Source organism: Asterias rubens, chromosome 6 (genome assembly GCF_902459465.1).
Source record: "Asterias rubens chromosome 6, eAstRub1.3, whole genome shotgun sequence".
Taxonomy (NCBI): domain Eukaryota; kingdom Metazoa; phylum Echinodermata; class Asteroidea; order Forcipulatida; family Asteriidae; genus Asterias; species Asterias rubens.
Window position 1 is genome coordinate 13,959,606 of NC_047067.1, and position 26,316 is coordinate 13,985,921.

General features: G+C 38.6%; 2 protein-coding genes across 3 annotated transcripts in view; one reads left to right on the forward strand and one right to left on the reverse strand.

Annotated features, from left to right (window-relative positions):
- LOC117291640 (vacuolar protein sorting-associated protein 8 homolog) overlaps positions 1–8,135 on the reverse strand; it is a 39,532-nt gene extending 31,397 nt beyond the window's left edge. Inside the window, exons 1-8 of the mRNA XM_033773482.1 lie at positions 8,016–8,135; positions 4,901–4,969; positions 3,856–3,968; positions 3,299–3,392; positions 2,731–2,818; positions 1,423–1,547; positions 859–945; positions 134–252 (exon numbers count right to left, since the gene is read on the reverse strand). Of these exons, the coding sequence (XP_033629373.1) occupies positions 134–252; positions 859–945; positions 1,423–1,547; positions 2,731–2,818; positions 3,299–3,392; positions 3,856–3,968; positions 4,901–4,969; positions 8,016–8,126 (806 nt within the window). The 5' untranslated portion in view covers positions 8,127–8,135. The remainder of the gene's footprint in view (positions 1–133; positions 253–858; positions 946–1,422; positions 1,548–2,730; positions 2,819–3,298; positions 3,393–3,855; positions 3,969–4,900; positions 4,970–8,015) is intronic.
- A 676-nt stretch (positions 8,136–8,811) lies between these two features.
- LOC117291838 (advillin-like) overlaps positions 8,812–26,316 on the forward strand; it is a 57,261-nt gene continuing 39,756 nt past the window's right edge. For both annotated transcript variants that reach the window (XM_033773770.1, XM_033773771.1), the window contains exons 1-2: positions 8,812–8,888; positions 16,787–16,971. In XM_033773770.1, the coding sequence (XP_033629661.1) occupies positions 16,816–16,971 (156 nt within the window). In that variant the 5' untranslated portion in view covers positions 8,812–8,888; positions 16,787–16,815. The remainder of the gene's footprint in view (positions 8,889–16,786; positions 16,972–26,316) is intronic.

A 26,316-nucleotide genomic window follows, 5' to 3' on the forward strand; every position in this document is an offset into this window, starting at 1 on the left:
AAAATTCAATTTAATTTCTATCAGAAGCAAAGTTTAAGCTTGACAATAGAACAGGCTGATGCCTTTACTATAGAAATCCATTACACACTGATTTTCAGTTTGCCCACGGGTAAAGAGACACAGGTTACCATACCTGCCAGAGAAGAGACATCTGGATTCACACGTTCTCATTCCCATGACCCGTTTGAAGCTCAGCTCAAATACAGAACCACCGCTGTCGCTGCAGATCGCCATCGTGGGATCATCGCTGAACTATAGAGACAGAACCAATAACTTAATATAAATGGTTGAGCAGTCTATTAGATCACCTGACCCAAACCTATTACTGTCGGCAGAAGAGTGTGGGTTTGAATCCTGGGCCCAATTTCATAGAGCTGCTAAGCTCAAACATTTGCTTAGCATGAAATTGTTGCCTTGTGAAAAACAGGATTACCAACCAAAGTTTCACGTGATTTTTAGGATAAGCAAACAACAGCTGAAAACCAGTAAAACAAGCAATATGCAACAAATGGGAATTTGGTTGATAATCCTGTTTTTATCGAGGAAGAAATTTCATGCTAAGCAAGTTTTTGTACAAAGTTCGGAAGGTAGGACGGACTGTAAAGGGGGTAACCCTGTTTCAGCACCAAGAGTAGGTGGCAACATGCTCATGGTAATAATTGTTTTGGGTTGATAGCCAAAATCAGATGAGTGAATCCCTCTCCTTAAAGTGGCAGTCCTGCCTTGTGGTGCTTGATGATATCTCATTAAACCATATTAACAATAAACTATTATCATTACATCTTGATGTTTTTTTTACTTGACTTAGAAGGCATTTGGCCAGCGAATCACTGTTGTTAACTCCTCTTGCATATATACCTGAATATGAAGGACTGCAGAACCTGGGGGATGGGCATCTGTGATGGTGCGTAGAAGCTTGCCACTAGTTAAATCCCACATGGTGATCTACATGTAATACAGAAAAAACACAAAATTGATAGAAAAACCAATTTGCTGAACAATACTCACTAAAAAGCATAAGACAGGTATGATATTTATTCCATGTCTGTTTGTTTTATGTTTAGTGGGCATGTATGCCTGTTCGAGGGTTGTCCTTTTGACATTATTTTAGTGAGAAATTACTTCTTTCTTAAAAACGTTATTTCAGAGGGAGCCGTTTCTCAGAGTGTTTTATACTATCAACATCTCTCCATTGATGTGGCACAACTGTTTCAGCCGTTGCTCTCGACCAATAGGAATGAAGAAACTGTCTTATAAGAAAAGGTGCAAGGTCCCGTGTCACGCCCATGAATTAACACTTTTTACCGGTCATAAACAAAGGTTTATACACACCCACGGGACGCACTCTCCACCAATAGAAATAGAGAAACTGTCTGAGGTATTTATGAACAACAGACAGTCATTACAAAATGCAATAGTCACCTGTCCTCTAGCAAACCCAGCCAGAAGTCGACTACAATCATTGTTGATACCCAATGTTGATACTGCACCATACTGAGTTCCTAGTGCTGTACTCCCAAGACACCATTTTAACACTTGATTTGGATCTAAAGAAAAAGAAAGATACATTATTTAAAAACAAGAAACCATGATTTTTACTTGACGTAATTCTATTTTATTCTATATTGCTGTGCACGTTTGCCCAAAACAAGGCTAAATGCAACTCTTGGTATAGGGACACAAGAAAAAAACTCAGGGAAGCTGAAGATAGGAACGGATTTTACTCTTAAATATACACTTAAAACTTAATAAGTATTTATTTTCTATGGCTCCCTGGACATGTTTTTTCCTCTGACAATGACTATGTCAAAGGCACGATGGGCAAGAGAAAGCCTGGGGAACCCATCAAAGCTTAAACAAAACCTAAAACCCTTCAGCTTCCAAATACGCTGCCCCTTGATCCCACCTGGTTGTGAGGTGCTACGCTGCCCCCATACACCCATCCTTTCGACCAAGCTCTCGACAAAATTAGCCGGCATCCAATTTGCCCTAGCTACAACCTTGATTATGATCGACCTTAGCCCTTTGCGAAATTGGCCAAAAAGCCTGTATTATAAGCCATGTAGGCCTTGGCTTTTTCATGGTGTCCTACTTTTGTCATCATTTGTGTCTAATTCATTCATAAATACCCAAGACAATTTATCCATTCTGATTGGTCGAGAGGGCATCACGAGGTATTGTTTGAACGGATGACATAACACCAGTAAAAAGTGTTATAACATGGGCGTGACACGCGCGCTTGCACCTGTGCGTGTAAGACAGTTTCTTCATTCCTATTGGTCGAGAGCAACGGCCGGGACAGTTGTGCCACATCACGCGATACGCGCGACGCGCACAGCATCTCCTTATAAGGAGTTGTTTACTCGAGGGCCTAACCGTTTCATAGCTGGAGGGGTGTTGTGTTGAAAGAAATCATTGAACAATTATAATTTTTGCATTTATTTTACCTTTTGACAAAATAATGTTGATGTTTTTTGATCGAAAAGATATTTATGAATGGGAATCAAAGTGTGTTGAATCAGGTTCTTGATAATTTACCTCGACTTCGTCATCGGTTCAATCATCAAGTCCAGGCCTCGGCGCGGGTTTAAACCACTAGTTGAAAACCTCTTCACTACACATTGATTCCTTTATTAACAGATTCTCTAGTGGTGATATAATAGAAAAATCAAACAAACAAACAAACAAACAAATAAACAACCCAACAAACAAACAAACAAACAAACTTACCAAAGACAAGAATAAGGCCATGTGAGGTTCCTACTGCTATGTACTGAGAGATTGCCATGGCTGACGGACTTCCTGCTTGTACACGATCCTACAACCAAAAACACTTGCATTTGTAAATACCTCTTCCGGTCAGATTTTGAAGAGACAATCAAATCATCCAGGTTAAGGAATTGTAACACTGTTGCTATTATATTTGGTATCCGAAGCAGTAATTGTGCACAATAAACAAAGAAATATGATTTTTTGTTTATAGGGAGCACTCAAAGGGGATGCGACCTGCTGTCTCAAGGATAGCTGCATTGTGGATAATTTGTACCCTGTCCATCTACTACAGTAGACAGTAGACTTTTATCTTGGTGGGGCCATCTTGATTTTTTCCCATTCAACTCAATGTAATCAAAGCGAGGCTGGAAGGAAAAATAGTCTGGTTCCATTTTGTACAACGGATATTAGCATCCATTACTAATACTGGACACAGGGAACATAACCAAGATGGTGGCAACATGTGCTAGGCAGGGTTTAATGGACTGGTCTACTTTGCTTAAAAAAAAGAAATTATGATTCTTACTGATGCAGACATGAGCTGGGATGAGATATTCTTGAGTACAACATGTCGGATGATAGAACCATGGTTCGGATACTGTACACTCTTTTTCCTCCCACTGGAACGATCAAAATCAAAAATGGTTAGCAACTTTGCCCAATATGACACTTTATGATGGAGTACAATCATACAAAAACGCAGAGTTTTCAACCATAGCAATGTCTAGGGTTGGGACAGTTAACATTTTAACAGTAAACAATTGGTCAAATCCGTTTCCAAAATTCCTGATTACATCTAGCAAATTTTCGATTAGTGTATTGGCAGGGTTGATTAGAACAACTCTATTTTGAAGTGGCTACAAGAAGAAAAATATTAAAGGTGAAAATAACCCTGGGGAGTAACAGTTCTTCTTAAAACAGTCTACATGTAGGATGGAGGAAAACATGCAAGGAGTTACAAAGAGATGCAGTACATGGGATAAAGCTGTTGGAGTGACTCTTTGTTTTACATCTCAACAAATCAAGAGTGTATGGGTGAGAAGAAGCAGAAAGCCTTGTACTTTAAAAACAAATTATACTCACTATTTATGAGGTGACCTGCTCGGTGTGTTGGGTTCAGATACTGGGGCTGAACCATCGCTGGTTTGACCATAGAGACTCAGAGACTGTGCATCAATATCAAACGGCTCATCATTCTACGAGCATCAAACAAGAAATAATAGACCAATGTTTTTTTGCAAGTTTTACAGTCTTGGAATTACATTGGGGCCACTTTTGCAATGGCCCAAGATGAACAATTCCTGGGAATGATTTTCACCAGCAATTTTGCACAGCAAAATGTAAAGATTTAATTTATTTGGTGCACACTGAAAACTGAATATCAAAGGATGCTTGTTGAGTAGAAACTGGTACAATTTGTGTAGCAATTTGATCTGCTAAACAAGGGAAATCGTTCATTGAATTACCATCCATTCGGTGGCAGAATTCCATGCGGCCGCTGACCAGAAGCTAAAATCCATTTCTAAGTTATATTGGCCTTAAGGTCATGTTACTTGAGGCAATGTATAGGCAACCAGTTCCAGACAATCTCAGATAAGAAAATTCATTCACAGTTTTCTCAATATTCCCTTAGGTTGTGAGTTACTAAAAGTAATTTGTGCTGCTTAAGTGGGACAACTTTCCATATCCCGTCACCACTTTTTCACACATTTTTACAAAAAGGGATATATCATTGAGATAAATTAGATAATATGTATTATTTCACATCGAATGTAAAAGTGGTGGAGTGATACAGACACTTTTAGCCTGAAGTGTTCTTTTGTGCATGCGGTGCATTTGATTGCCTCAAGTTGCCTGAAAAATTACTCCGTGTGAACGGACATGGCCTTTATGGTGAAAAGGTGCTATCCCGATAAGACTTCCAAAGATAATTCAAACTTATTTCCTTCTTGTTTATCAGCCCTTGTACAATGCCACGCCTAATACTCCACAGAGGCAACAAAGGCAATTGCCTTGAACCCCCCTGGTCATTGTCTTGGTGCCCTTGAAATGCCTCGTTTCCAAGGAGAAAATGGTGCCCTTGCCCGTTCAAAAACGAAGCATACAGGCCTTCCATGCCATTACTTACCTCATTCAAGATACTGTCTAATGTTGGAGCTGAATCCAACTCTGGAATGTCAAACTCATCATCATCAATCTATAAAAATAACATGAAAAAAAACATAGAAACATAATAGCTAAGCTTGCCTGTTTTTCTAATCGCATGTTTGTCTTGTCTCCAAGTTTGTAGTTTGCCCGTCTACTATTTCTTCTACAAGCCTTCACTTAATCTGAAAGCTTCATACTCTCTTTTATATTTTGGTCTCCACTTCATTTTCTGTGTTGATTATTGTTAGAACAAAGGGTTAAAGGAACACGTTGCCTTGGATCGGACGAGTTGGTCTATAAAAAGGTGTTTGCAACCGGTTGTTATAAAATGCATATGGTTGGAAAGATACTTTAAAAGTAGAATACAATGATCCACACAAGTTTGCCTCGAAGTTGCGTGGTTTTCCTTTTACTGTGCGAACTAACACGGTCGGCCATTTATGGGAGTCAAAAATTTAACCGGGTTAGTCGACGAGGTAGAAAGAAAACCGTGCAATTTCGAGGCATGTTTATGTGGATCATTGTATTCTACTTTTACAGCATCTTTCTACCCATATGCATATTATAACAGACGCTTTTCAAAGACCAACTCGACCGATCCAAGGCAACGTGTTCCTTTAATCCATTCGGTTACCAAATCCAAACTACAATAAATAATAGTACTACCAATGAAAAAAATACACTTTGGTGCGCCTTCCTGCTCCCTTCAAACTCCCAAAAAGGCCATGGTTGATGATCCGGTCGTCTAACATGTCTCCCTTGCCAAAAACCTCAGTTCTCGACTAGGATAATAATTAATCTGACTGCAAAAATATAATCTGGCTTGCAGAGCAGCAAAATATTTGGTAAGTACTCTTCACTACTGAAGACTCTACTATATATCTTTTCTTCCAACACTATCCTTTCTCATATACTTCACAGACACTTCTTTGTACTACACTCTATGCAACAGAGCATGGAAAGTTTGGCACGCACTCTTCACCACTGAAGACTCGACTATATATCTTTTCTTCCAACACTATCCTTTCTCATATACTTCACACACACTTCTTTGTACTACACTCTATGCAACAGAGCATGGAAAGTTTGGCATGCACTCTTTACCACTGGAGACTCTACTAAATCTTTTCTTCCAACACTATCCTTTCTCATATACTTCACACACAATTCTTTGTACTACACTCTATGCAACAGAGCATGGAAAGTTTGGCATGCTCTCTTCACCACTGAAGACTCTACTATATATCTTTTCTTCCAACACTATCCTTTCTCATATACTTCACAGACACTTCTTTGTACTACACTCTATGCAACAGAGCATGGAAAGTTTGGCATGCACTCTTCACCACTGAAGACTCTACTGAATCTTTTCTTCCAAAACTATCCTTTCTTATATACTTCACACACACTTCTTTGTACACTCCACAGCCAACACCCTGATCCTTTCTCATGGTAAACTTACCATATTATGCAAATTAACTGTAAGGTTAAACTTGAGGTTCACTGCTCCTCATGTTGGGGTAGCCCCTCTGGGTCAAACTTGCGCAAAATGAATAATTAATAATGACCCCGTACAACCATAGCCAATTGGGTCCTGGCACAAAACCCATCATGAATATTTACACCAAGTTAAAAAGGACCTAAACAATTTTTTCTCCAACTGAAGGCAAGGATGTTCATATTACATTCAAGCACTTGCTTTTCTGTGACAATTATCTTGCTTAGTATTATCTATGTAATTTTTGGTATACATTTTATTTCAAGAAATGTAATATGAAATAAAGTTTACTTGAATTGAATCGAATTGAATTTAATATACAAATTTAGTGCCAAGTCCTAGCCCAACTCAAGTTTTGGTGTACATACAAGTACATACAGTTTAGCAGAGGGTGGATTTGAATTACTCTTAGAACTATGAGGTTCATTCCACTATCGGAACGAAACTCATAGTTCTAGGAGTAGGTTCGACTCAAGTCCCGGTCTTGATTCTTGACAAGTTGTATCCTTGGACAAAACACTTAATTAATAACTATTTTGTCCTCCAGAAAGGATGAAAAGCAACAAAATGTTGTAATAAACGATCTGTCTATTTATAGATGAGGTAAAGTATGAAGAAAACATTTGTTGAAATTGTCTGATACTCATCTCCTCAGACTCATATCAATTATAAAGTAACAGGACAATGTAGTGTTGACACTTTTGCTGTCACAGTCAACTTCCTAATCTAATTCTAAGTGGACAAAAAACCAGTCACAATCTGTATTGATTGATTGATTTGATATTGTTATTTATATACAAGTTCAAAAGACATTCAAAAGTACAGAAAATATTGTTAAAAATTAAGGAATCATTATTAAGAGTTAAAACATTAGAAAGATAATGCAATTCAAATTGACATCCATAAAACATAATAAGTTCTACCATGGTGACTGTTACAAAAAGATGAATAAAGGGAACCGATTAAAGCATTAAAAAAAAAAATTATGAGCTCATTAAAAGATCTGCAGTACTACCGTTCATTTTCGGCTTTATGTTTACTTTTTTGTTTTACAAAAACATGTGCTGTACACTTTTATTAAGGTACAACAATTCAATAATTAACTGCATTTAATTTGATTATTTAAAATACCTTATAAAACAAAATCTTCTCGTTGGGCTCAATAAAAAGAGCGTTGTGAATATAGATCCTACCAGAAACACTGTCTGTACACCGTACAGTTCACTAAAAGTATTTCAATTTTCATTTATTTACAATCCATCAACACAGCAGTTTATTATTCGTTTTAATATTGTTTGTGATGTTGATTGTTGCATTATTTTTCCACTAAAGCACTAGCCCGCTGGGCTATCGAACTGGAAACATGAGCAGCCCGGGAGTAAATCTGGTAGGGGCAGGCTAGTGCAGTGGCAATTTTGACCCCTAGACCGTACAGGATCCATGTACCACCATTGTATGTGGGGACTATATATGGGTACACGGTTCACACCCCGCCCACCTCGATCGATCCTCCTGCGCTCTGCAGAACTTTTTAAAATCAAAATAATTAAACAATTTGTAGGCTTTGTGATAATCAATTAAACACAGCAACACATACCGTAACATCATCAAGTGACAAATCAACATCTAGATTCATTGCTGCAGCAGAAGCACTCGCCAATCCGGTTAAAGCTACTCCATCATCATCAGCAGAATTTACTTCGGACATGGAGTCTGCCATTTTGTTTTGGTTCTCATAGATTGGTGCCCTTCCAGAACTGTGTGGGTAATGTACCTATGGAAGTCTGGGTAGTGGTGGGCAGTTTCTTCTTTTCATAACCTCGTAACCTTGGTTTACATTTGGAAAATTTGATGTGGCGTTTGACATAGTGTAGTAAAGAGATCGAACAAATTGCAGCAGAGGTTATTTTTGAGGGGAGGGCGGGGCCGGCAAGACGGGGGGGGGGGGTGCGGTAAATACAAAAATTACCGTAATTCTTACATAAATTATTGTTAACCAAACTTGGATTGATTCAAAGAGTGATGATTACATTAAGTTAAATTGAGTTTTAACATTATCGTTTCTTAGACTTTATTCAAAATTTAATTAATTGTTATTTCTGCTAGTGCAAATTATTTTAGAATATGATATGCAAATCAAACGTTTGTTTGAAATTGTAACAATTCATCAAATGTTGAGACAACAAGTTTTTTTCAGAACTTTCTTTCAAGTTTCTCAGACAAAAAGTAAATTGAACTTCAGAGATGCACTATGTTTTTTGTTTTTTTGCAGACGACACGGGTGGAAAACCCTCGATGATCAAACGGCATTTTAATTGGGTGTGTTCCTTTCACTGGTTCACTTCACTAAACACATGAGTTCAGTGACATTGACTGCCGTACACCATCGGTGGTGAAGATTCAGTGTGTCACCGTGCAACCGGCAACAGTTCGCGTACAGTTTCTGTCAGGTTTTCGTCTGAAAATTTAGGTAAGTGCAACAACAATTCCCGTTTATAAACCATTCAAATAAATTTGTGAATTGTGAATAATTGCATTTTTTGTTTATGTTAGATTGACATTTTGTAAAATGTGTTTTATTTGGTGTCGACTCTGCTGTTTATAAATTATGAAAATGCGAACGCGGTACAAACTTTGAGTTTGACCATATCACGAAACCCATATCTGAGTACGTGCGGTGGGGACGATAACTTCCGGCCGGTTCCTGGCCGCGGTATGGGTGTATGATTGTGTGGTCGTCTTGACCCTTTCTTACTTTTATTATAGCATAGAGTAAGGACAGTAGTGAGACACTGCTTAAGACAGTACAGTTGTCACTGACCCTATCCCTATACATATGATATACCAATTGTTATTATTAGTGGCAGTTAACTGGGGCGCTGTACAGTTTTGACATCTTCCCAAAAAGATACATCATTTCATCAAAAACAATTTAAAAAGTCATCGAGTTACTAAGTACTATGCCCCACCTGTGTCCACCTTTTTATTTACCAACAATTGTACTGTTAATAACCATTATTTTATAGAGAAAGGACTAACAAAGTGATGCTGAGACAAAGTGGCACGGGATACGCCTACGGCAATTTCTTGTTATTCCCTAGACCCAGTTGAGTAACTGGGGCGCTGTACTCCTTTTTTCGAATTTTCACATTTAATATCGGTCGTAGTATGACAGAAAATGTCAAAATTTCGATAAAGGAATACAGCTCCCCAGTTACTGGGTCTAGTTATTCCCCATAATCATATATGCAATATAAACTCAAGTAGATATAATTAATAATATGGTAAAACTAAAATTAATCTCAGGCTTCTTCTGTGTAACTTATTACATGAGCAAAAGCGTACTGCGGGGTTGGGTCATAATTAATGAAAAAGTGGCAGTCAGTCAGTTTCTAATAATTTAGTTTCCATTAAAAATTATATTATAAATAATCAAGATGTGAAGATACTCTTACTTGATATGATAGTTCATCTGTACATGTTTGGACAACACAATCATATGTGTGTACTGTAGTGTTGTCGCCATACAGGATACTATGGGTTTGATACATACTATAAATAGCCTACAGAAATGACGGCATTGTATTGGGCATATATACATACAGAAATATGACAATGAAGTTAAGTGAGAAACAATTGCCCTTGGAAGAAATTATCCCACCGGACAAATATTTTTCCAAACTTGTAATGTACCTTATCATTTTGCCAACTTGTTGTCTGGCAAGTTTGATGTCAACCCATTCTCTTGCCAGACCCATCTTCTGCCAATTTACTCAATATGGCCTATATCCACAGGACCACTGGCTGGAGTCCAATCATCAGTAGGGACAGTGGACTAGTACTTTTCCAAACTGTTTGAAAATTTGCTACATAATATATAGGCCTAAATCCGGGTGTACTTCAGCTTTAGAGTCCAATTTCTTCCACGACTAAAGAGAGAGCTAGAATATGTTTTTGTCCTGTAGTTGTATTAAATACTTATTCCTGGTCACACTAAAAATTTGTCGTGTAAGAGAGGTTTGCGGTAGCACCATGTGAATACATGTAACTCATTTGAGTAGTGTTGGTTCTGAAAAGAACCGGTGGGTAACGACTAAATGTTTAAATCAGTAGGCCTTTGCTCTGCGATATTCACATGTTACCGCAAACCTCTCTTATACTTCAACCATGCAAAATATGTGGTCTGTTGGAGATGGTCTTAAAAGTCAAGTCCTGCACTCCACTTCGTACCACCAGCTCCAGTTTTCTTTCCAAGCCAATTTGTGCCAGCTCCAATTTCAATTCATGCCAATATGTAATAGTTTGTTTTTTTTCCTTTGGCAATTGACAAATCAAAGTGGTTTAAAAAACATCTGTTTTCCTTTGTGTGATACTGATACAGTCCAGAAGCTCAGTTCAGGAAGTCCATACGTGCACATTTCATGATTGCTGGAGGAAAAAACTTCTTCTGTCTAACGTTACAATAGCTACAATATCATTACTGGTAATGAAATCAAGGGATCATCAACTACTGGCCTGTTTTAATAGATAGTCTAGACTTGGAAAGATACTTGCATTTCATGCAACCTACATGTAGTTGTTTAATTGTTTAATTTCTAATAGACAATGATACAGATAGAAAGCGAGGGATATAATCGCTCTGTATTTTTAGCGATCTCAAAAACATTTTAAAATGAAATTTTCACAGGTTAGTTTGATGATACATCTTACATGTAGGATTAAAACAATAAAACAATTCAAAAAACTACACTATCCCTTTTTAAGAAGATTTGAATGTATAAAATAAAATAAAAACAATAAAACGGGTCGAATGGAACTATTGTGATGCCCATATTCTATATTCGTTTTAGTCCGTTGCACTTTCTTGACTCAAAGACCTTCATTGAACTCTTTTCATCGTCAGCCACATTCATCAATGACTCAGATGTATTTTTAAGATGGTCACTGGCCTGGTTAAACTATCAAATCATGACATGAATGGCATGAATCTTAAAATATGTATAGCTCAAGGACTTCTTTGTGAGTATTAAAAAATTTATTTTTACAAGCGTATGAGATTAAGTTATCATTTCTCCGTTGTATCATGGCTTGGTAGGATTTATAGTTTAATTCCATTAGCATATTTCAGACATTCAGCATGTGATAACACTAATGTAATCTAAACATGATCTTAGTAATGACTCCATTTGTGTACTTAAGGCGGGAGGGGATATTTGAAGTGCTCAAAATTTATCAATTATATCCATTGCAGGGCGTTATCTGAGTTGATGAAGTAATGTCCCACCATTATTAGCATTTTGACAAATACTTAGAAGTTAGAACAGGTTCGTAACCTGCATGGTACAATGTGCATGTTTGTTTAATCTCATTGCCTGTTGCAATGGATGCAATTCATGTGTATGTATTCTGCATGTAATTTATGATTATATGTAGGAAGGCTAAAAGGATATTTTATATGAAAGTGACTCAACCAAAATTCCTCTGAGGTCAAGAATGAAATTGCAAGTTTAGGCTATGACAAGATTTAGGGTGAACAGAAAGGAACTGTGTAGATTGCGTGTTATGGAAATTAGAAAGATTCATTTGGGAGGTTCACTGCTGATGATTTGATGAACAAAATGGAGCACAACAATGGATCTAATTAAACCTGTGAAGTGAAGCAGTGTAAATTCTTCACCGCGAAAGTAACTCGGTATGGAAAAGCTTAGCAAAGCTTTCTTTCATTTGGTTTTGCAATTTGAATTGTTGGTCAACCCTCAGAAATCTGATGTACGATTCACATGAAATTGTTCTCAGATTCAAAGATTTTTGTGTAAAAAAATCGTTTGAAATGAATACTTTCTCAAAATAGTTTGTATCAACAGATTCATACCAAGTAAGTTTTTATGACCATTAATTTAAGAGTGTTTACCACAATGTATGATCATGCAATTTAATGTAATTCTTTAATCAGAAATTTTATACTTGTACACCGTATAAATGTGTATTGCATGTAGGGATGGGCTGCTGTCGTATTGTGTATGTAAAATGGAACTCAGAGAGCAATTTTCGGGGGCTAAGATTTAGGTAAGAGTATCCATGCAGGAAAGAAATGGATAGTGGTACTTCTTCCTCTGTGATCCCTACACATGTTTTAAACATGCTGACTCAACTAAAGCTTTTATCGGGTCGATTGGAATGAACTTGGATGGACACTGGAAATTTATGCAAATGAACCTCTCAACTATAGGTCCCAAGTCCAGTTGTATTAGTACCAGGGGTGCGTTCCACTCGCGCAAACGACTCACAAGTGCTCGCGCAAACGTTTTTTATCTTTTGAACGATTGGTGCGTATTGATGTCAATATAGTGGCGCCCTGAAATGAAGATGGCGCGCACCGTACGTAAGTATTTTTTTCAACTTAGTTTTTGCTGTGTGTAGTCCTCTTTTCTACATTATTTAGTCAACTAATTAACTTTGTTACTTTAAATCTTCATTGTAAATCACCGAAAACACAATGTAATTATGTTTGTGACAAAGAAATAATACCATATGCTTGTCCGCCATTTTAAAAACCACTCGCCAACACCTCAGAAGTATGTTCGCCTAAAGTAGCCAACGTTCGCCAACGGTGGCAACACACAACTCGTTCCACTTGAAGTTGTTGGCGAACGTGTGCAACTGTTGGCAACTGTTGGCAACGTTTGCGCGAGTGGAATGCACCCCTGGTCTGTGAGTTGTCAGGGTTTTTCCTAATTTCAGGATTTTCTTCCAAGGTACCGTTGTTTTCCTAAGCCTTCCAATTTTTTTATTTTTTTTATGATTTGTTTGATTCTGTTAAACTGAGGAATGTTTGAGCAAACTGATTAAATAGGCTTTTCATGGATCAGCATACCACTGTAATCCAGAGTCCAATTGGGACATCCTGTGTCATCCTATGTTATCAAGTTTATGAGCTTCATACCCATAAAGAGCAGGGCCTAAGTTTTGTCATTTGTGCAGATGGAGTGAGTAAGAAATGTACACATTGTACGTGTATGTTGTCTACACTTTGGGCTCAGTCCTGTGATCAGGCAGATATTTCAGCTGATCTGCGGAGGTCTTCTTCCCAGATTGTATCGTAATGTGGGTGTGATCCATGGCTGTGATACACAACAGTTAACGGTTGAATGGCTTCTGACTGGCACCCAAAACAACAATATTGACAAAATACAAAAGCCGTGTTCGCACTGGACTTAATTTGGGCAAACTAACCGAGCCAATGGGTAACTTACCCATTTTAAGTCCAGTGCGAACAGCCTGGGTAGTTTTCCTGACAGGTAACTTACCCACGCCGCGCGGTGAGTTTAACCGAGCCAAAGGTGCCCAGGAAGATTGACCGAGTGCCGAGGAAGATTGACCGAGTCAGTTTAACTGAGCCAGTGCGGACGCGACGTCTCGGTTAAATCTTCCTGACCCGAGGAAGCTGACATGTTTTGTCATGGAAGAATAAGATTTTATATATTAATCCAGTGCGAACACGGCTAAAGACCACCAACAATGTAGGGCTAGATAGTATGTATCATGTAGCTCAGTTGGTAGAGCGCCGGCACGTGAATCTGCTGGTTGTTGGTTCGAGTCCCACTCTAGTTATATTTCTGTTCAACCACAAATCATTTATTACCCAGTCAATTTCCCCTGTGGTTTATATCCTAGAGTTCCTTGCTCTATGAAAATATTTAATTAATTTTGTAAGCACCATAGAAAACTGAAAAACTCTGCTCAAAGTTTGAGTGTTAAAAGGCAGTTTCTTTGGGGTGTTTTGTTTTGTTTTACATCTACAAACTACAGTATGTGTATCAACAGATCTACTATTCTCATCTCGGTTTGATTAAAATCTAAAAACAGAAGTACTTTGCCACTGACTACAAGTGCCACAGCAAACACCTCTGTTTGGATCCAGGCCCCTTGCTATTTGCGTAGACCTACATGTAAATGTACCATCATGGCTCATTGTCCAGGTTAACCGCAGGGTAGGTGTGCCATTGACTGAGCTCTCAGCAACCCAAGGTCAATGTCCATATAGGGCAACACTACAACGCTGCTCTTCGATAGTAGCTTGCACAGTTGGTGGGTGTGCCAGCCAGACAGTCTCTACTGTGTAGCCATTCAATGGTAGACTTGCCCAGTCTCTTCTGAGCTAGCTAAGGGAATTCTTTTTTTCATGGATGGAATGAATGGCTGAATCCTTCAAAATGCTTTAAATTGTTTACATAGCTTGCAAAATCAATCTGTAATATCACAAAATGGGACTAATAATTGATTCCAAATAATTGTTTAAATTTACCCATTTGTATTTGTTGGGAAAATGAACCCTAGCTGGCTTCAGACTCATGCATTAGTCATGCAGTCCCTGGAGAGACTATGTTAGTCTAATGAAGAGGCAACCTCATACCATATCTGCAAAGTTTACAATTTAGTATTTAAATGAAAAACTAGTACGCATGAGTCAAAGGAAGATTCGGTCAAGTAGGCATTTATTGTTGTGGAAAGAAAACAACCCAAAGAACTTCCTGCAACAGCATTGACTCAACTGGAAATTCATGATCATAGTCATTACATTGATTAGAAAATATATTGATTTTGTTGATTCAACTAAATACGTTTTTCACTTTATCAGTGGCGCCCTGTGGTGGGCACCTGATTGTAAATTAAGTGATGGATTTATGAATGTATTGATGCAGATGTTTTGGGTACAATTGGTTATTGCACTTGCAGTGTACTTTATCGGGAATACATTGTGGATGTATGTAGGCCAAAGAACTAAAGTCAAAGTGAGTTTATGAAACCAGTAAATTTACTATAGGAACTAAACTGCTCACAAAAAGTAAGGAAACTTTTTTCAGTCCAGTATATTTGTTATTATTTAATACTCTATTTGTAATGGTGTATATCATTGCAAAGCTGAAATGTTTCTCTTCAAAATGATACCAAACTTGAAATGATTACATGTTGCTGGACTTGACCACGTTAATGAGAATGAGACAAAGTCACCAATCAAATGTGCAAAAATTAGCAGTTTTGTGTTACCGTGTGAACAATCAAATTGACACTGTAATTGAAACAAGCAAGACAACTTACTGATCTTAATCCACTTTTGAGACAAGAAGTTTGGTATAGAGCAAGACAAATTACTGATCTTAATACACTTTATTGATACAAGAAGTTCAGTAACGAGCATGGTTGATCCGAAGGCGTTGATGGCAGCCTGGCACCTTCTTCTCATGCTGCACAAAAGTCTTGTGATGCGCTGATGATGAGGGATGGCGTTCCATTCTTCAAAAACCTGGTTAGGTCAGCCACAGTTGATGTGTTGGTGGTTCTGGCTCGGACAGCGAGGCCAAGCTGGTCCCACAGATGTTCCATGGGATTCAGGTCTGGACTGTTAGCGGGCCAATCCATCCGGTGCACCCCAACATTGTTCAGGTTGTCAGTCACCAGTCGGGCTCGATGGGGGCGAGCGTTGTCATCTTGAAAGATGGCTTTTTGGTCCTAGAGTCTGCAAGTATGGGACTGCATTCGGCTGTATAGAATATCCTCTTGCAAATACCCATCAAACAATGTGTTTTTCAAGAGATGAGGGTTAAATGTTTCTGATGAGCTCACTGGTGCAAATCTTTGTGTAAACCATTAATGAATGGTTCTGAAAAGCTTGATCGGTTTGATTATTGAGCATTACCTATTGACCATTCACAGACAACGGTAATTTTGGCACATTTGATTTGTGACTTTGCCTCATTGTTATTCGTGTAGCCAAGTTCAGCAACATGTAATCATTGCAAATGTGGTATCATTTTAAAGAGGAACCATATACCATATACAAAGAGAGAAATAAATAATAACAAATATACTGGATTGAAAAAAGTTTCCTTACTTTTTGTGAGCAGTTTAGATGAACAAGTTTACTGTAGTTCCGTTATTTTTACAGGTATGGAAACTCATTGATTGTATCGAAACTCAAAGCACTTTTTCTTTGTAATCAAACTATTGATGAGTGGGGCAGAGGAAGTACAGTGTACGGTAGAACTAGTTGCTGTTCCATGTAGGCCTACGTGTACAAATCTGGCTGGGCCCATCCTTCTCTTAGTTTTGGATAGGTACATGTACTAGTGTTTGAACATGTGTATATACTGCTATTAATGCATGCTGCAATGTTTCCTTCCTCGTAAAACATTGCATTTGGATTAGTGACTCGGTCGAGTGGTAGTGCTGTTGCTACACAAAAGGGGGAAAAAAGGGAAATGGGAACAAGGGTGCATTGTACCTGGGAAATCAACTTTGTTTAGATCTCTGGAGTAAATTTGATTTATTATCACTAAATCTTGATTTTCTTTTTACCTTGATCCACAGCTTTCTTCAAGAGTTTGAGTTAGACCAGAATGAGTGATAAGATGGGCATGGTAGACCCAGAGTTCCAAGGAGCCGGCAAGAAGGAAGGATTAAAAATATGGCGCATTGAGAAGATGAAGGTAGCCAAGATTCCAGAGAAGGACTACGGTTACTTCTTCACCGGTGACTCCTACATCGTACTGCATGTAAGTACGGCTCGGTTCTAAAGGTTACATGTATTGTTCAAAATTTGACAGAATTGTACGATTATTGTATGATGATTTTCTCAAATTGTCTTTGTCCTTGCGCTTACATTTGTAATTCTGTGATTATGGCTTGAGTTCAGAAAGCCACAGTTTCAAATTAAAACATTTCCCTATGTACAGTGTACACATTTAAACGGAAGAACAAAATGTTTATCTATATTTTAAAATATGCTTTTTAAAAAAATACACTCGTTGACAGTTTAGAGGAAATCTTTCTAAATAATGGTCTTGCAAATTTATCTGTTTCCAACATTTTTGAGCTGCAAATCCAAGCTATAGGCTAACCAGTGTTTTACTGATATTTGCTTAAGATTTGAGGCTCAAAATGATATTCCCTGTGAAAAGTGAATACACATTGCGAGATGATAACAATACAACGTATTGGTTGGAGCACAGATTGTGGAGTTTCCCATAGATAAAGGCAGTGTAATAACAGCGTGTACAAGGCCACATTGCAATCTAATTCAGGAAATTATCACAGTTAGTATTGGCCCTAGAACAACAATTCCTATTATGATAAGATATGTGTATTCTAGGCTTTTTAAACCTTTACTACTTGTGTTTATGTATCCAATATTTCTGTATTGATACATAGGTTTTATGGTTTTATTGAATAGAAGAGTAGGATGTTTTATTGGCCTGGTTAAATTGGGCCAGTCTGATTAGCTCTTTTGATGTATGGTCGACAGTACATAGTAGGCCTACATTTTGTAGTTGACACTTGAGAAGTGTACACAGTTTGGTTTGGGTGATGTACTTAGTGTATGTAAAGACAAATGTAAGCCTGATACTTCCTGACTGCCTCCATGCCCCATGGACATTGCCTTGGTACCCTTGCACAGTAGAAATTTACACTTTCCTCATAGGGTGCCCTTTATCAAGGAGAAAATGCTTTGGTGCCCTTGCCCATTCAAAAACGCAGCATACCTACATGCCTTCAAATGTACTCAAACCAAATAGTGATCAGCTTTGTGTCTACTCAAAATGTGAAACCCATCCAATGTACACCACTGCATTTGATTAAACCATGCATCCATCGACGTTACTTTTGTTCTACTCGCCAAGAACAAGATATTTTGTTTATCGCTTTTCAGGCAGGTACGCTAGCTTGTCCAAGGGGAGAACCTTGGTTGCCATTGTGCAACAAAATGTACCAAAATGCACCCAGTTGGTATTAAAGGAACAGTTGCCTTGGATAGGTCGAGTTGGTCTTTGTAAAGCGTTTGTAAACGTTTGTTATAAAATACGTTGATTACATTGTAGAAAGATATTTTAAAAGTAGAATATACATGATCCACACAAACATGCCTCAAAATTGCGTGGTTTTCCTTTTACCTCGTCCACTAACACGGTTGGCCATTTTTGGAAGTCAAATTTTTGACTCCCATAAATGGCCGACCGTGTTAGTTCGCAGAGTAAAAGGAAAACCATGCAATTTTGAGGCAAATTTGTGTGGATAATTGTATTCTACTTTTAAATCATCTTTCCAACCAAATGCATTTTATATAACAAACGGTTTACAAAAAACGCTTTTCAAAGACCAACTCGACCGATACAAGGCAACCTGTTCCTTTGAAGTTGTTTCAACCTATGGTAAACTATCTATAAGGACAGTGTCCCCTTGCTCTTTGGTTATTCGCAGTTGCAAATCCAATACGCTGTTGCACTTTGTTGCAATTAGCGGGATGCAGGGGCTTTTAAAAACCTCAATGAGTTTGGTACAATCAGCATGGCTTTCATTTAAACACCGGTGCATTCTGACAAATGTAGCTGGGCGCCTAGAAAACACCTTGCTGGCAAGGGAGTTTTGATATGTACTAGGTTCAGTAGGCATCCAGTTTGATGATGAAGTCTTTCCATACAAACAAATAATAATAAGAAGAAGAAATCCTTATTAGCACAATTCAGTACTGCAAGTACTCTCGTTGCGCTTTACAAAACAAATAAACAAATTTGTACAAGAGAAATTTGTACCTGTTGTAAATGACACATGAAGTCTTCCCTCCATACATGTCACCATTTGTCCTGTTGTAAATGACACAATGGATAATTACAATTTTTTACATTTAATAGCGGTTTTGAAGTAATCTGTTATTAGTAATAATATTGTATTAAATTTTTGATGGATGGTGAAGGCTGGAGCAAATTAAACCAGCTGCGTTTAGTTAAACAAGGGCCTTTTTAAAGTCAAAACCGCAGCGCAGACAATTTGGCATAATAAGAGCCATGAAATTGGGCCCTGATGCCTCCTATGAAATAAAAACAATTAATCTTGTTTTCTGTAAAAGAAAAAGCGTCTGTTTTTTTTTTAGAGGCGATTAATCGTTTCATTTGAAAGAGTACAATCATTCAACGATAAGGCAGGTCTTCGTTTGACGTCATTGAGGGATGCTGTGTGAGCAGGCATGATATTCTTCCTTTTTATTTATGTGTTACATTTATAAGTGAGTGATATGAATCCATTTTAATGTGTAAAATCTTTAAAAATATGTTTTTTCTTCTCATGCTTTGTTGCATAATGTACACACATGTCTGTTGGCATGTGTGATTAGTGGTGAGTGAATGGAATTTTATAAAGTAGGCCTGTGCACGTGTGTACTTATTGTAAATGTGCAACAGCTTGCACGAAAATTGATACAGTTTTCATACCTATTTTTAGTGCAAACATTGTGCGCCTTGAACACCCACCGAGCAGGGTGGATATGTGCGCATTACAAGTCTTATTATTATTATTATTATTATTATTATTATTATTATTATTATTATTATTATTATTATTATTATTATTATTATTATTATTATTATTATTATTATTATTATTATTATTATTATTATTATTATTATTATTATTATTATTATTATTATTATTATTATTATTATTATTATTATTATTATTATTTCATTTTATCACAGCATGCAAAAGAAAGATCTCATTTTCCTTTATGCCGGTAACTCCTCGAGCCGGGCTACGTCCCGTAGCCTTAGATCTCAAGGGTCTTTCTCAGGATCCTCGCTGTCCCCAAAAGCGCTGCCTTCTGTAATAGATCTACCCTCACATTTGTCCCTATTTCATCTAGATGTTTCCCCAGTGCTTTGGGAATGGTGCCAAGTGCTCCAACCACCACGGGGACTACTTTTACCTTTACCTGCCAAATCTTACGAAGTTCCCTGGCCAGGTCCTGGTACTTCTCGATCTTTTCCATCTCCTTCGAAGCTACCCTTATATCACCTGGCACCGCTACGTCAATGAGATGACACATCTTCTTCGTCTTATCTAATAGCACAACATCCGGACGCCTATGTTGTCGGTCTGAATGTTAAAGTCCCATAGGATCTTGACCTGGTCGTTCTCTACAACTTTCTCCGGAACATGGTCGTACCATTTCGCAAGTACTTTGACACCATACTTCTTACACAGATCCCAGTGAATCACCTTGGCCAGCTTGTCATGTCTTCCTTTGTACTTCGTCTGGGCCATCTTACTGCATTCGCTAACAATATGAAATACAGTCTCCTCTGCTTTATTGCACATTCTACACATAGGAGAGACGTTTGCTTTCTCTATCCTTGCCTTCATTACATTTGTCCTTAGAGACTGGTCTTGCGCCGCAGTAATCAAGCCCTCTGTTTCCTTCTTTAGTTCTCCACTCTTTAACCAATTCCATGACTTGCTGCTGGCCACTTCCTCAGTACACCTCAAGAACCGGCCATGAAGTGGTTTGTTCCTCCAATCGTGATGTCTTTCCTCCTTCCTTTCCCTCTTGTACTCTTTCGGCCCAACTTCGTCTGCCCTCGTGTACCTTTGTGCAACTTTCAACAAGCTCTCCTCGGTCCTCCTGACATGACAATGCAAGCTTCTGCGCTCGATGTTAACACTGTCCGCCACGCTAAGCAACCCCCTTCTGACCTCGGAAGATAGAGTCTACTAACATTTGACCGCGGGTGTAGCATGCCATGCATGGTCATTAGTTTTCTTGTCCTCCTGTCAGTGACATCTAGATCTGCCTTAGTCCACTCGACAATACCCGCACTGTACCTCATCAAAGACACGGCCCATGTGTAAATCGCCTTAATCATGTTCCCCCCGTTTAGTTTAGACTTCAAACATTTCTTTACACGCCTGATGTATTCTGCCTTCAGCCTTACCTTTGATTCCTTGTGAAGGACATGGTCCGATTCAAGTACACCAAGATACCGATAACTCTCCTCCTCACCCAAAGCCCTCAACTGTGCACCATCTGGCAGAGCAATGCCATCGGAATGTACCCTCTTCCCCCTCTTCATGGTCATTGAAGCACATTTCTCCAGACCGAACTGCATCCCAATGTCATCACTGAAAATCCTGACGGTCTGCACCGAAGAGTCGATCTCGGCCTCATTCTTCGCAAACAACTTCAAATCGTCCATAAAAAGCAGATGGTTGATCTTACATCCGTCCTTCTTCATTACATAACCTGCACTCACCTTCCTTAGAATCATCGACAGGGGCATCATCGCAAGAACAAACAGCAGCGGAGACAGAGAGTCACCTTGGAAAATACCTCTTCTTATGCATACCTTGCCCAGATTATCATCGTTGGCTGTCAGATTTGTTCGCCACGTCTTCATGCTCTCACCTAAAAGACGTTTTACTGCATCAGCCACTCCAACCATATCCAGACATTCCATTATCCATGTGTGCGATACCATGTCATACGCCTTCTTGTAGTCAATCCACGCCATTGCCAAATTAGTCTTTCTGCTTCTGCAGTCCTTCAGTACAGCCTTATCGATGATAAGTTGATCCTTCGTACCTCTGGACCGCTTCTTACAGCCTTTCTGCTCCTCCGGAAACAACTGCTGGTCATCCATATGGCGATATAGGTCTTCTGCAATCATACTGGTCAAGAGTTTATACATCACAGGTAAGCACGTGATTGGTCTATAATTACTGGCAATGTTACCTTTCTTGACATCCTTCATGATCAGCACTGTTTTTGCCTCAGTCATCCAAGATGGGACCTTACCCTGTACTAGACAGTCTTGCAATTGTAGGGCCATTCGCTCATGCAAACTACGGAAGTTCTTCAACCAGTACCCATGCACATGGTCCATACCCGGGGCTTTCCAATTTGGCACCTTCTTTATCTGTCTCTTAACCTTGTCCACGTCAATCTGGAACCCTTCTTGCTGTTGTACCCCTCTCAATTCATCTTTCACATCTGTTAGCCATTCCGCTTGTCGGTTGTGTTTTACTGGTTTGTCCCAAATACCACCCCAGAAAGTTTTTGCCTCTGTTGGTCTCGGAACCGCTTGCGTGCTGTCAGCCTTCCCATCCAATTCCTTAAACAACTGACGCTGATTGGTGTTAAATAATCTATTCTGGTGAAATTGTCTAACCCTGTCGTCATACCTCTTCACTTTTGCAGCCTTAGCCTTAACCTATACCTCCTCTATTACAACACTCACACCCTTACGTTTGACGTTGTACTTTGTCATAATTGTATTCCTTAAGTCTGAACTATTCAATAAACCCTTATTCATTTGTTCTATTCTACTGAGATCTCTTCGCAAATCTTTAATTTGACCCTCCAGCCGACGTTTCCACCATGGTGTACTGTTCCCTTGTTGAGACACCTCTACCCCTAACTTTTCCCCTACTACAACTGCCCCTGCAAAAATAAGACGGTTAGTTTCCGATAAATTATCCGTACTTACCGACCCAAGGACTTTACTTACCACGGCTGACATTTCTGTCAGCCTTTTCCTTGGGACCCGGCGCAAAGCTGGAATACTCCACCCGTTTGACCCCTTCGCCGCTTCCATCACCTCTTGAAGCCTAGCCTTAATCTGCACTTCCTCCTCCGTGAACTCTACGCCCTCCTCATCGTCGATGCCATCATCATCCTGACCATTTCGCAACCCTGGCTGGTTCACCTCATCTTCACTCTGTGAGCTAGCAGCAGCCGCCTCCTCCGGTATTTGGTGGTTAACAATATCTGTTCCATCACTTTCAGCTTGTACTATCCTCCTCATCTCCTCAATTTCCACATTGGTTAACCACTGGTTCCGTTTGATAGTACTTATCTGGTCTGCAAGCCGCTGCTCCCTAATCTCAAACATTCCTTTATCTTGCCATAGGCTTATCATTCTCCTTCTGTATCCTCTCTTATTATTATTATTATTATTATTATTATTATTATTATTATTATTATTATTATTATTATTATTATTATTATTATTATTATTATTATTATTATTATTATTATTATTATTATTATTATTATTATTATTATTATTATTATTATTGTAATGTTTAATACCTCACACATATTTTATGAAATAGGGGGAAATAATAAAGAATTTAGGATCAAATATAGGGTTTTGAGGGTTGAACAAAGAATTAACTAGAGTGGGATTCGAACCAACGACATCCGCGTTAACATGCCGGCGCTCTACCAACTAAACTATCTAGCCCTATGTTGGCGGTATCCCTATTTTTCAATATCTTTGTTTGGGGAATGGTAAAAAACCCAAAAATGAATTAGTTTTTATTGGTGTGCGGGTGGTACCTTTCCTGACCTTCGACCTGTAGGACCCGGGTTCAAATCACGCAGGGGGGAGGGGACACTTCTTGGATTGGGCTTTAAGTCCCTAAATGTACCTGACTGCATGAGTTTTCCCAGGAATAAATTCTTTTCAGTTTTCATCCCACATATAAAACTGAAAGCTTACTGATTATAAAGTCTGAAACAGTACCAATACCCCAGAGAAATACTTCCATTTCAAAAGCTGTCGAGTCATGAATTATTCAGGGAATTGTGTTATGATACAAGCATAGAACTGTGCACTTAGAGTATGCCATGAGAAAGCTTTTTGGCATTACAGCCATCGCAGAATAGAGGTTGAATAACAAATTTTACATTAAATTTTTTCAAAGGAGAAATTCGCGATGCCCTACAGCCAAATATCTTTCTCATGACACATCATGTCTAGATGTTCAAAATGCCATGCTTGTATCATCAAAGGCACAATTCCATTACACATGTGATGTACGTACGTCTGCCAGATGACATTTAAGGGTTCAATTCAATAACAAAACCTTTTTTGTATAATTAGACTGTACAACAATAGAGCTTCAAAGTTCCAGCTTTATCTGACTAAACAAACCCGATACACAGGAAAAACCAATCATTTCAAAACAGGCATATTTTTGGCAAAGTTTCCGCTGGATGTCCTAAGGAAATGGAACTGCCTACTTGTGTACGTGCCAACTATCTTGCTGAAAAGATACTTTTTTGAACAAACACAGGATTTGAGCCAACATTTGGATGAAGGGTTTCCAAATCTGCTGTAAATAAAAAAAAATAAAAAAATGTGTGTCATAAAAGTTCAAGACCGGTCCAAAAGACAGCCAGGTGCCCCATAGGTTACATGTAGGACTACAGGATACATGTGCAGTCCTGACTGGGTAAATTTGTATGGCTTCTGACTGGCACCCCCGAGCAAATATATTGACAAAATATAAGCAGACTGCCAAAATAGGGCTAGTCAGCTCATTTGGTAGAGCGCCGGCACGCTTAATTGGAGGTCGTTTGTTAAAATCCCACTAAAGTCAATTTGTATTTATTCAACTTGTTACGAGATCAGATATTATTTTGATTTCCCTCCTTTTCTCCAACTCTAAAAGTTAAAGGTTGGCGCATCAAGGTATGCAAGTTTGAAGCCTTTATGGCGTGGGGTGCGGGGCCCGCCTAAAGGCCCAGTAAAATGTTCTTCTGACTTCTTTGAGCAAAGGTTTTAAAGATTTCAATTGAACTGCACACTTAGGGACTCTTAGGGACACAGCATTTTTCCTCTGGTAAAAGGGGCACAGGGCACTACGGCAATTGCTGTGGGCGCAGTGGGTTATTTCAAGGACTAGTCATGCATGATTCATGGGCTAGTAGACTTTTATAAACATTTAGATCAGTCCGTGTTTGTACTTAAATAAAGATTGACTAACTCACAATGAATGTAATTTCTGAAACAAACATGAAGGATGTCATTCAACAGTGAACACATTGATTTCTTTGTAACACGAGAGAGGTAGCAAATCTCCTATGTTGAATTGAAATACCAGGCAATGAATCAAGCGTGAACAATCTACAATGTTGATATTGCCTTGAAAATTGCCATACAAGAATTGCTTCGCTTGAAAGTCTTGATGAAAGGGAAACAAATTCTGATGAAAGAAAAAAAGTCCTGATGAAAGGAAAAAAAATGTGTAGGCTGATTACCTCCTTTAAATGTGCTGTTGATTTCTGGCAGTCAGAAAAATGCGGTCAGGATATCCTACAATGTTTGAGATAATGAAAATGTGATAAATGCAGATCTTGATTACAAATAAAGAAAACCTATCCAATTTCTGTTTCAATTGAAAAGTGTAAATGCAGAGGTGGAATTTCACAGTAGAGTGGGCAAAGCTTTTCTTCATTTTGCAAAGGGTACTTCAGTTGGGAAAACCTGAATTCAACCAATTTTCAAAGGCCATGACCTGAGACCTTCGCCAGATCTGCAATGGTTTTTTAGTACACGCAGTTTTGTTAGCTGGTGTTTATTTGGCACTTTGTACCAAGATCCTTGAGAATATTGTCATTGTAGTGCCATTTACCATGCATTTACTGACATCATTTGAAAGGAATGTTACAACATTTTATAGCATGAATCGTTTTAGATTATCTTTCATACTTCCTGTCAAGGGAACTCTGCAAACTCCCACAAGGGGATATAAACACCAAGCTGGCAACAGCCAATCTCTCTCATACAAACATTGGTTTAGCGTCTGTTGTTTAAGCAGTTGCTCAAATCAAGAAGTTGTGATTCAGTTATTACTAGGTAACAGTACTTATTCCAGTCAATGTGAAATCAGCGTTTGGCTTGTAGGATTCGAACATTGTACAACCTTGTGATTGCAAATCTGGGGTCGATTTCACAAAGAGTTAGGACTAGTCCTAACTTAGTCCTAAGAGATATCAAAAATGTACAGCCAGTCCTAAGTTAGGACTAGTAACTCGTCCTAACTCGAGATAAGACTAGTCCTAACTCTTTGTGAAATCCACCCCTGGTCTTATTACACTGTATTTGTTTTCTTGCCAAGAGCAAGAAATAAGAGAAACCGAGAAGGTACTCACTGTACAGTTCCCCATGACCAATATTCTACATCCCATTATACAGCTACTTGCCTCGCAAACATTTTTAAACACATTATTTCCTCCTTACAGAGACAATGCAAATCTTGTAGCTCTATGGCATAAGCCAATGTAT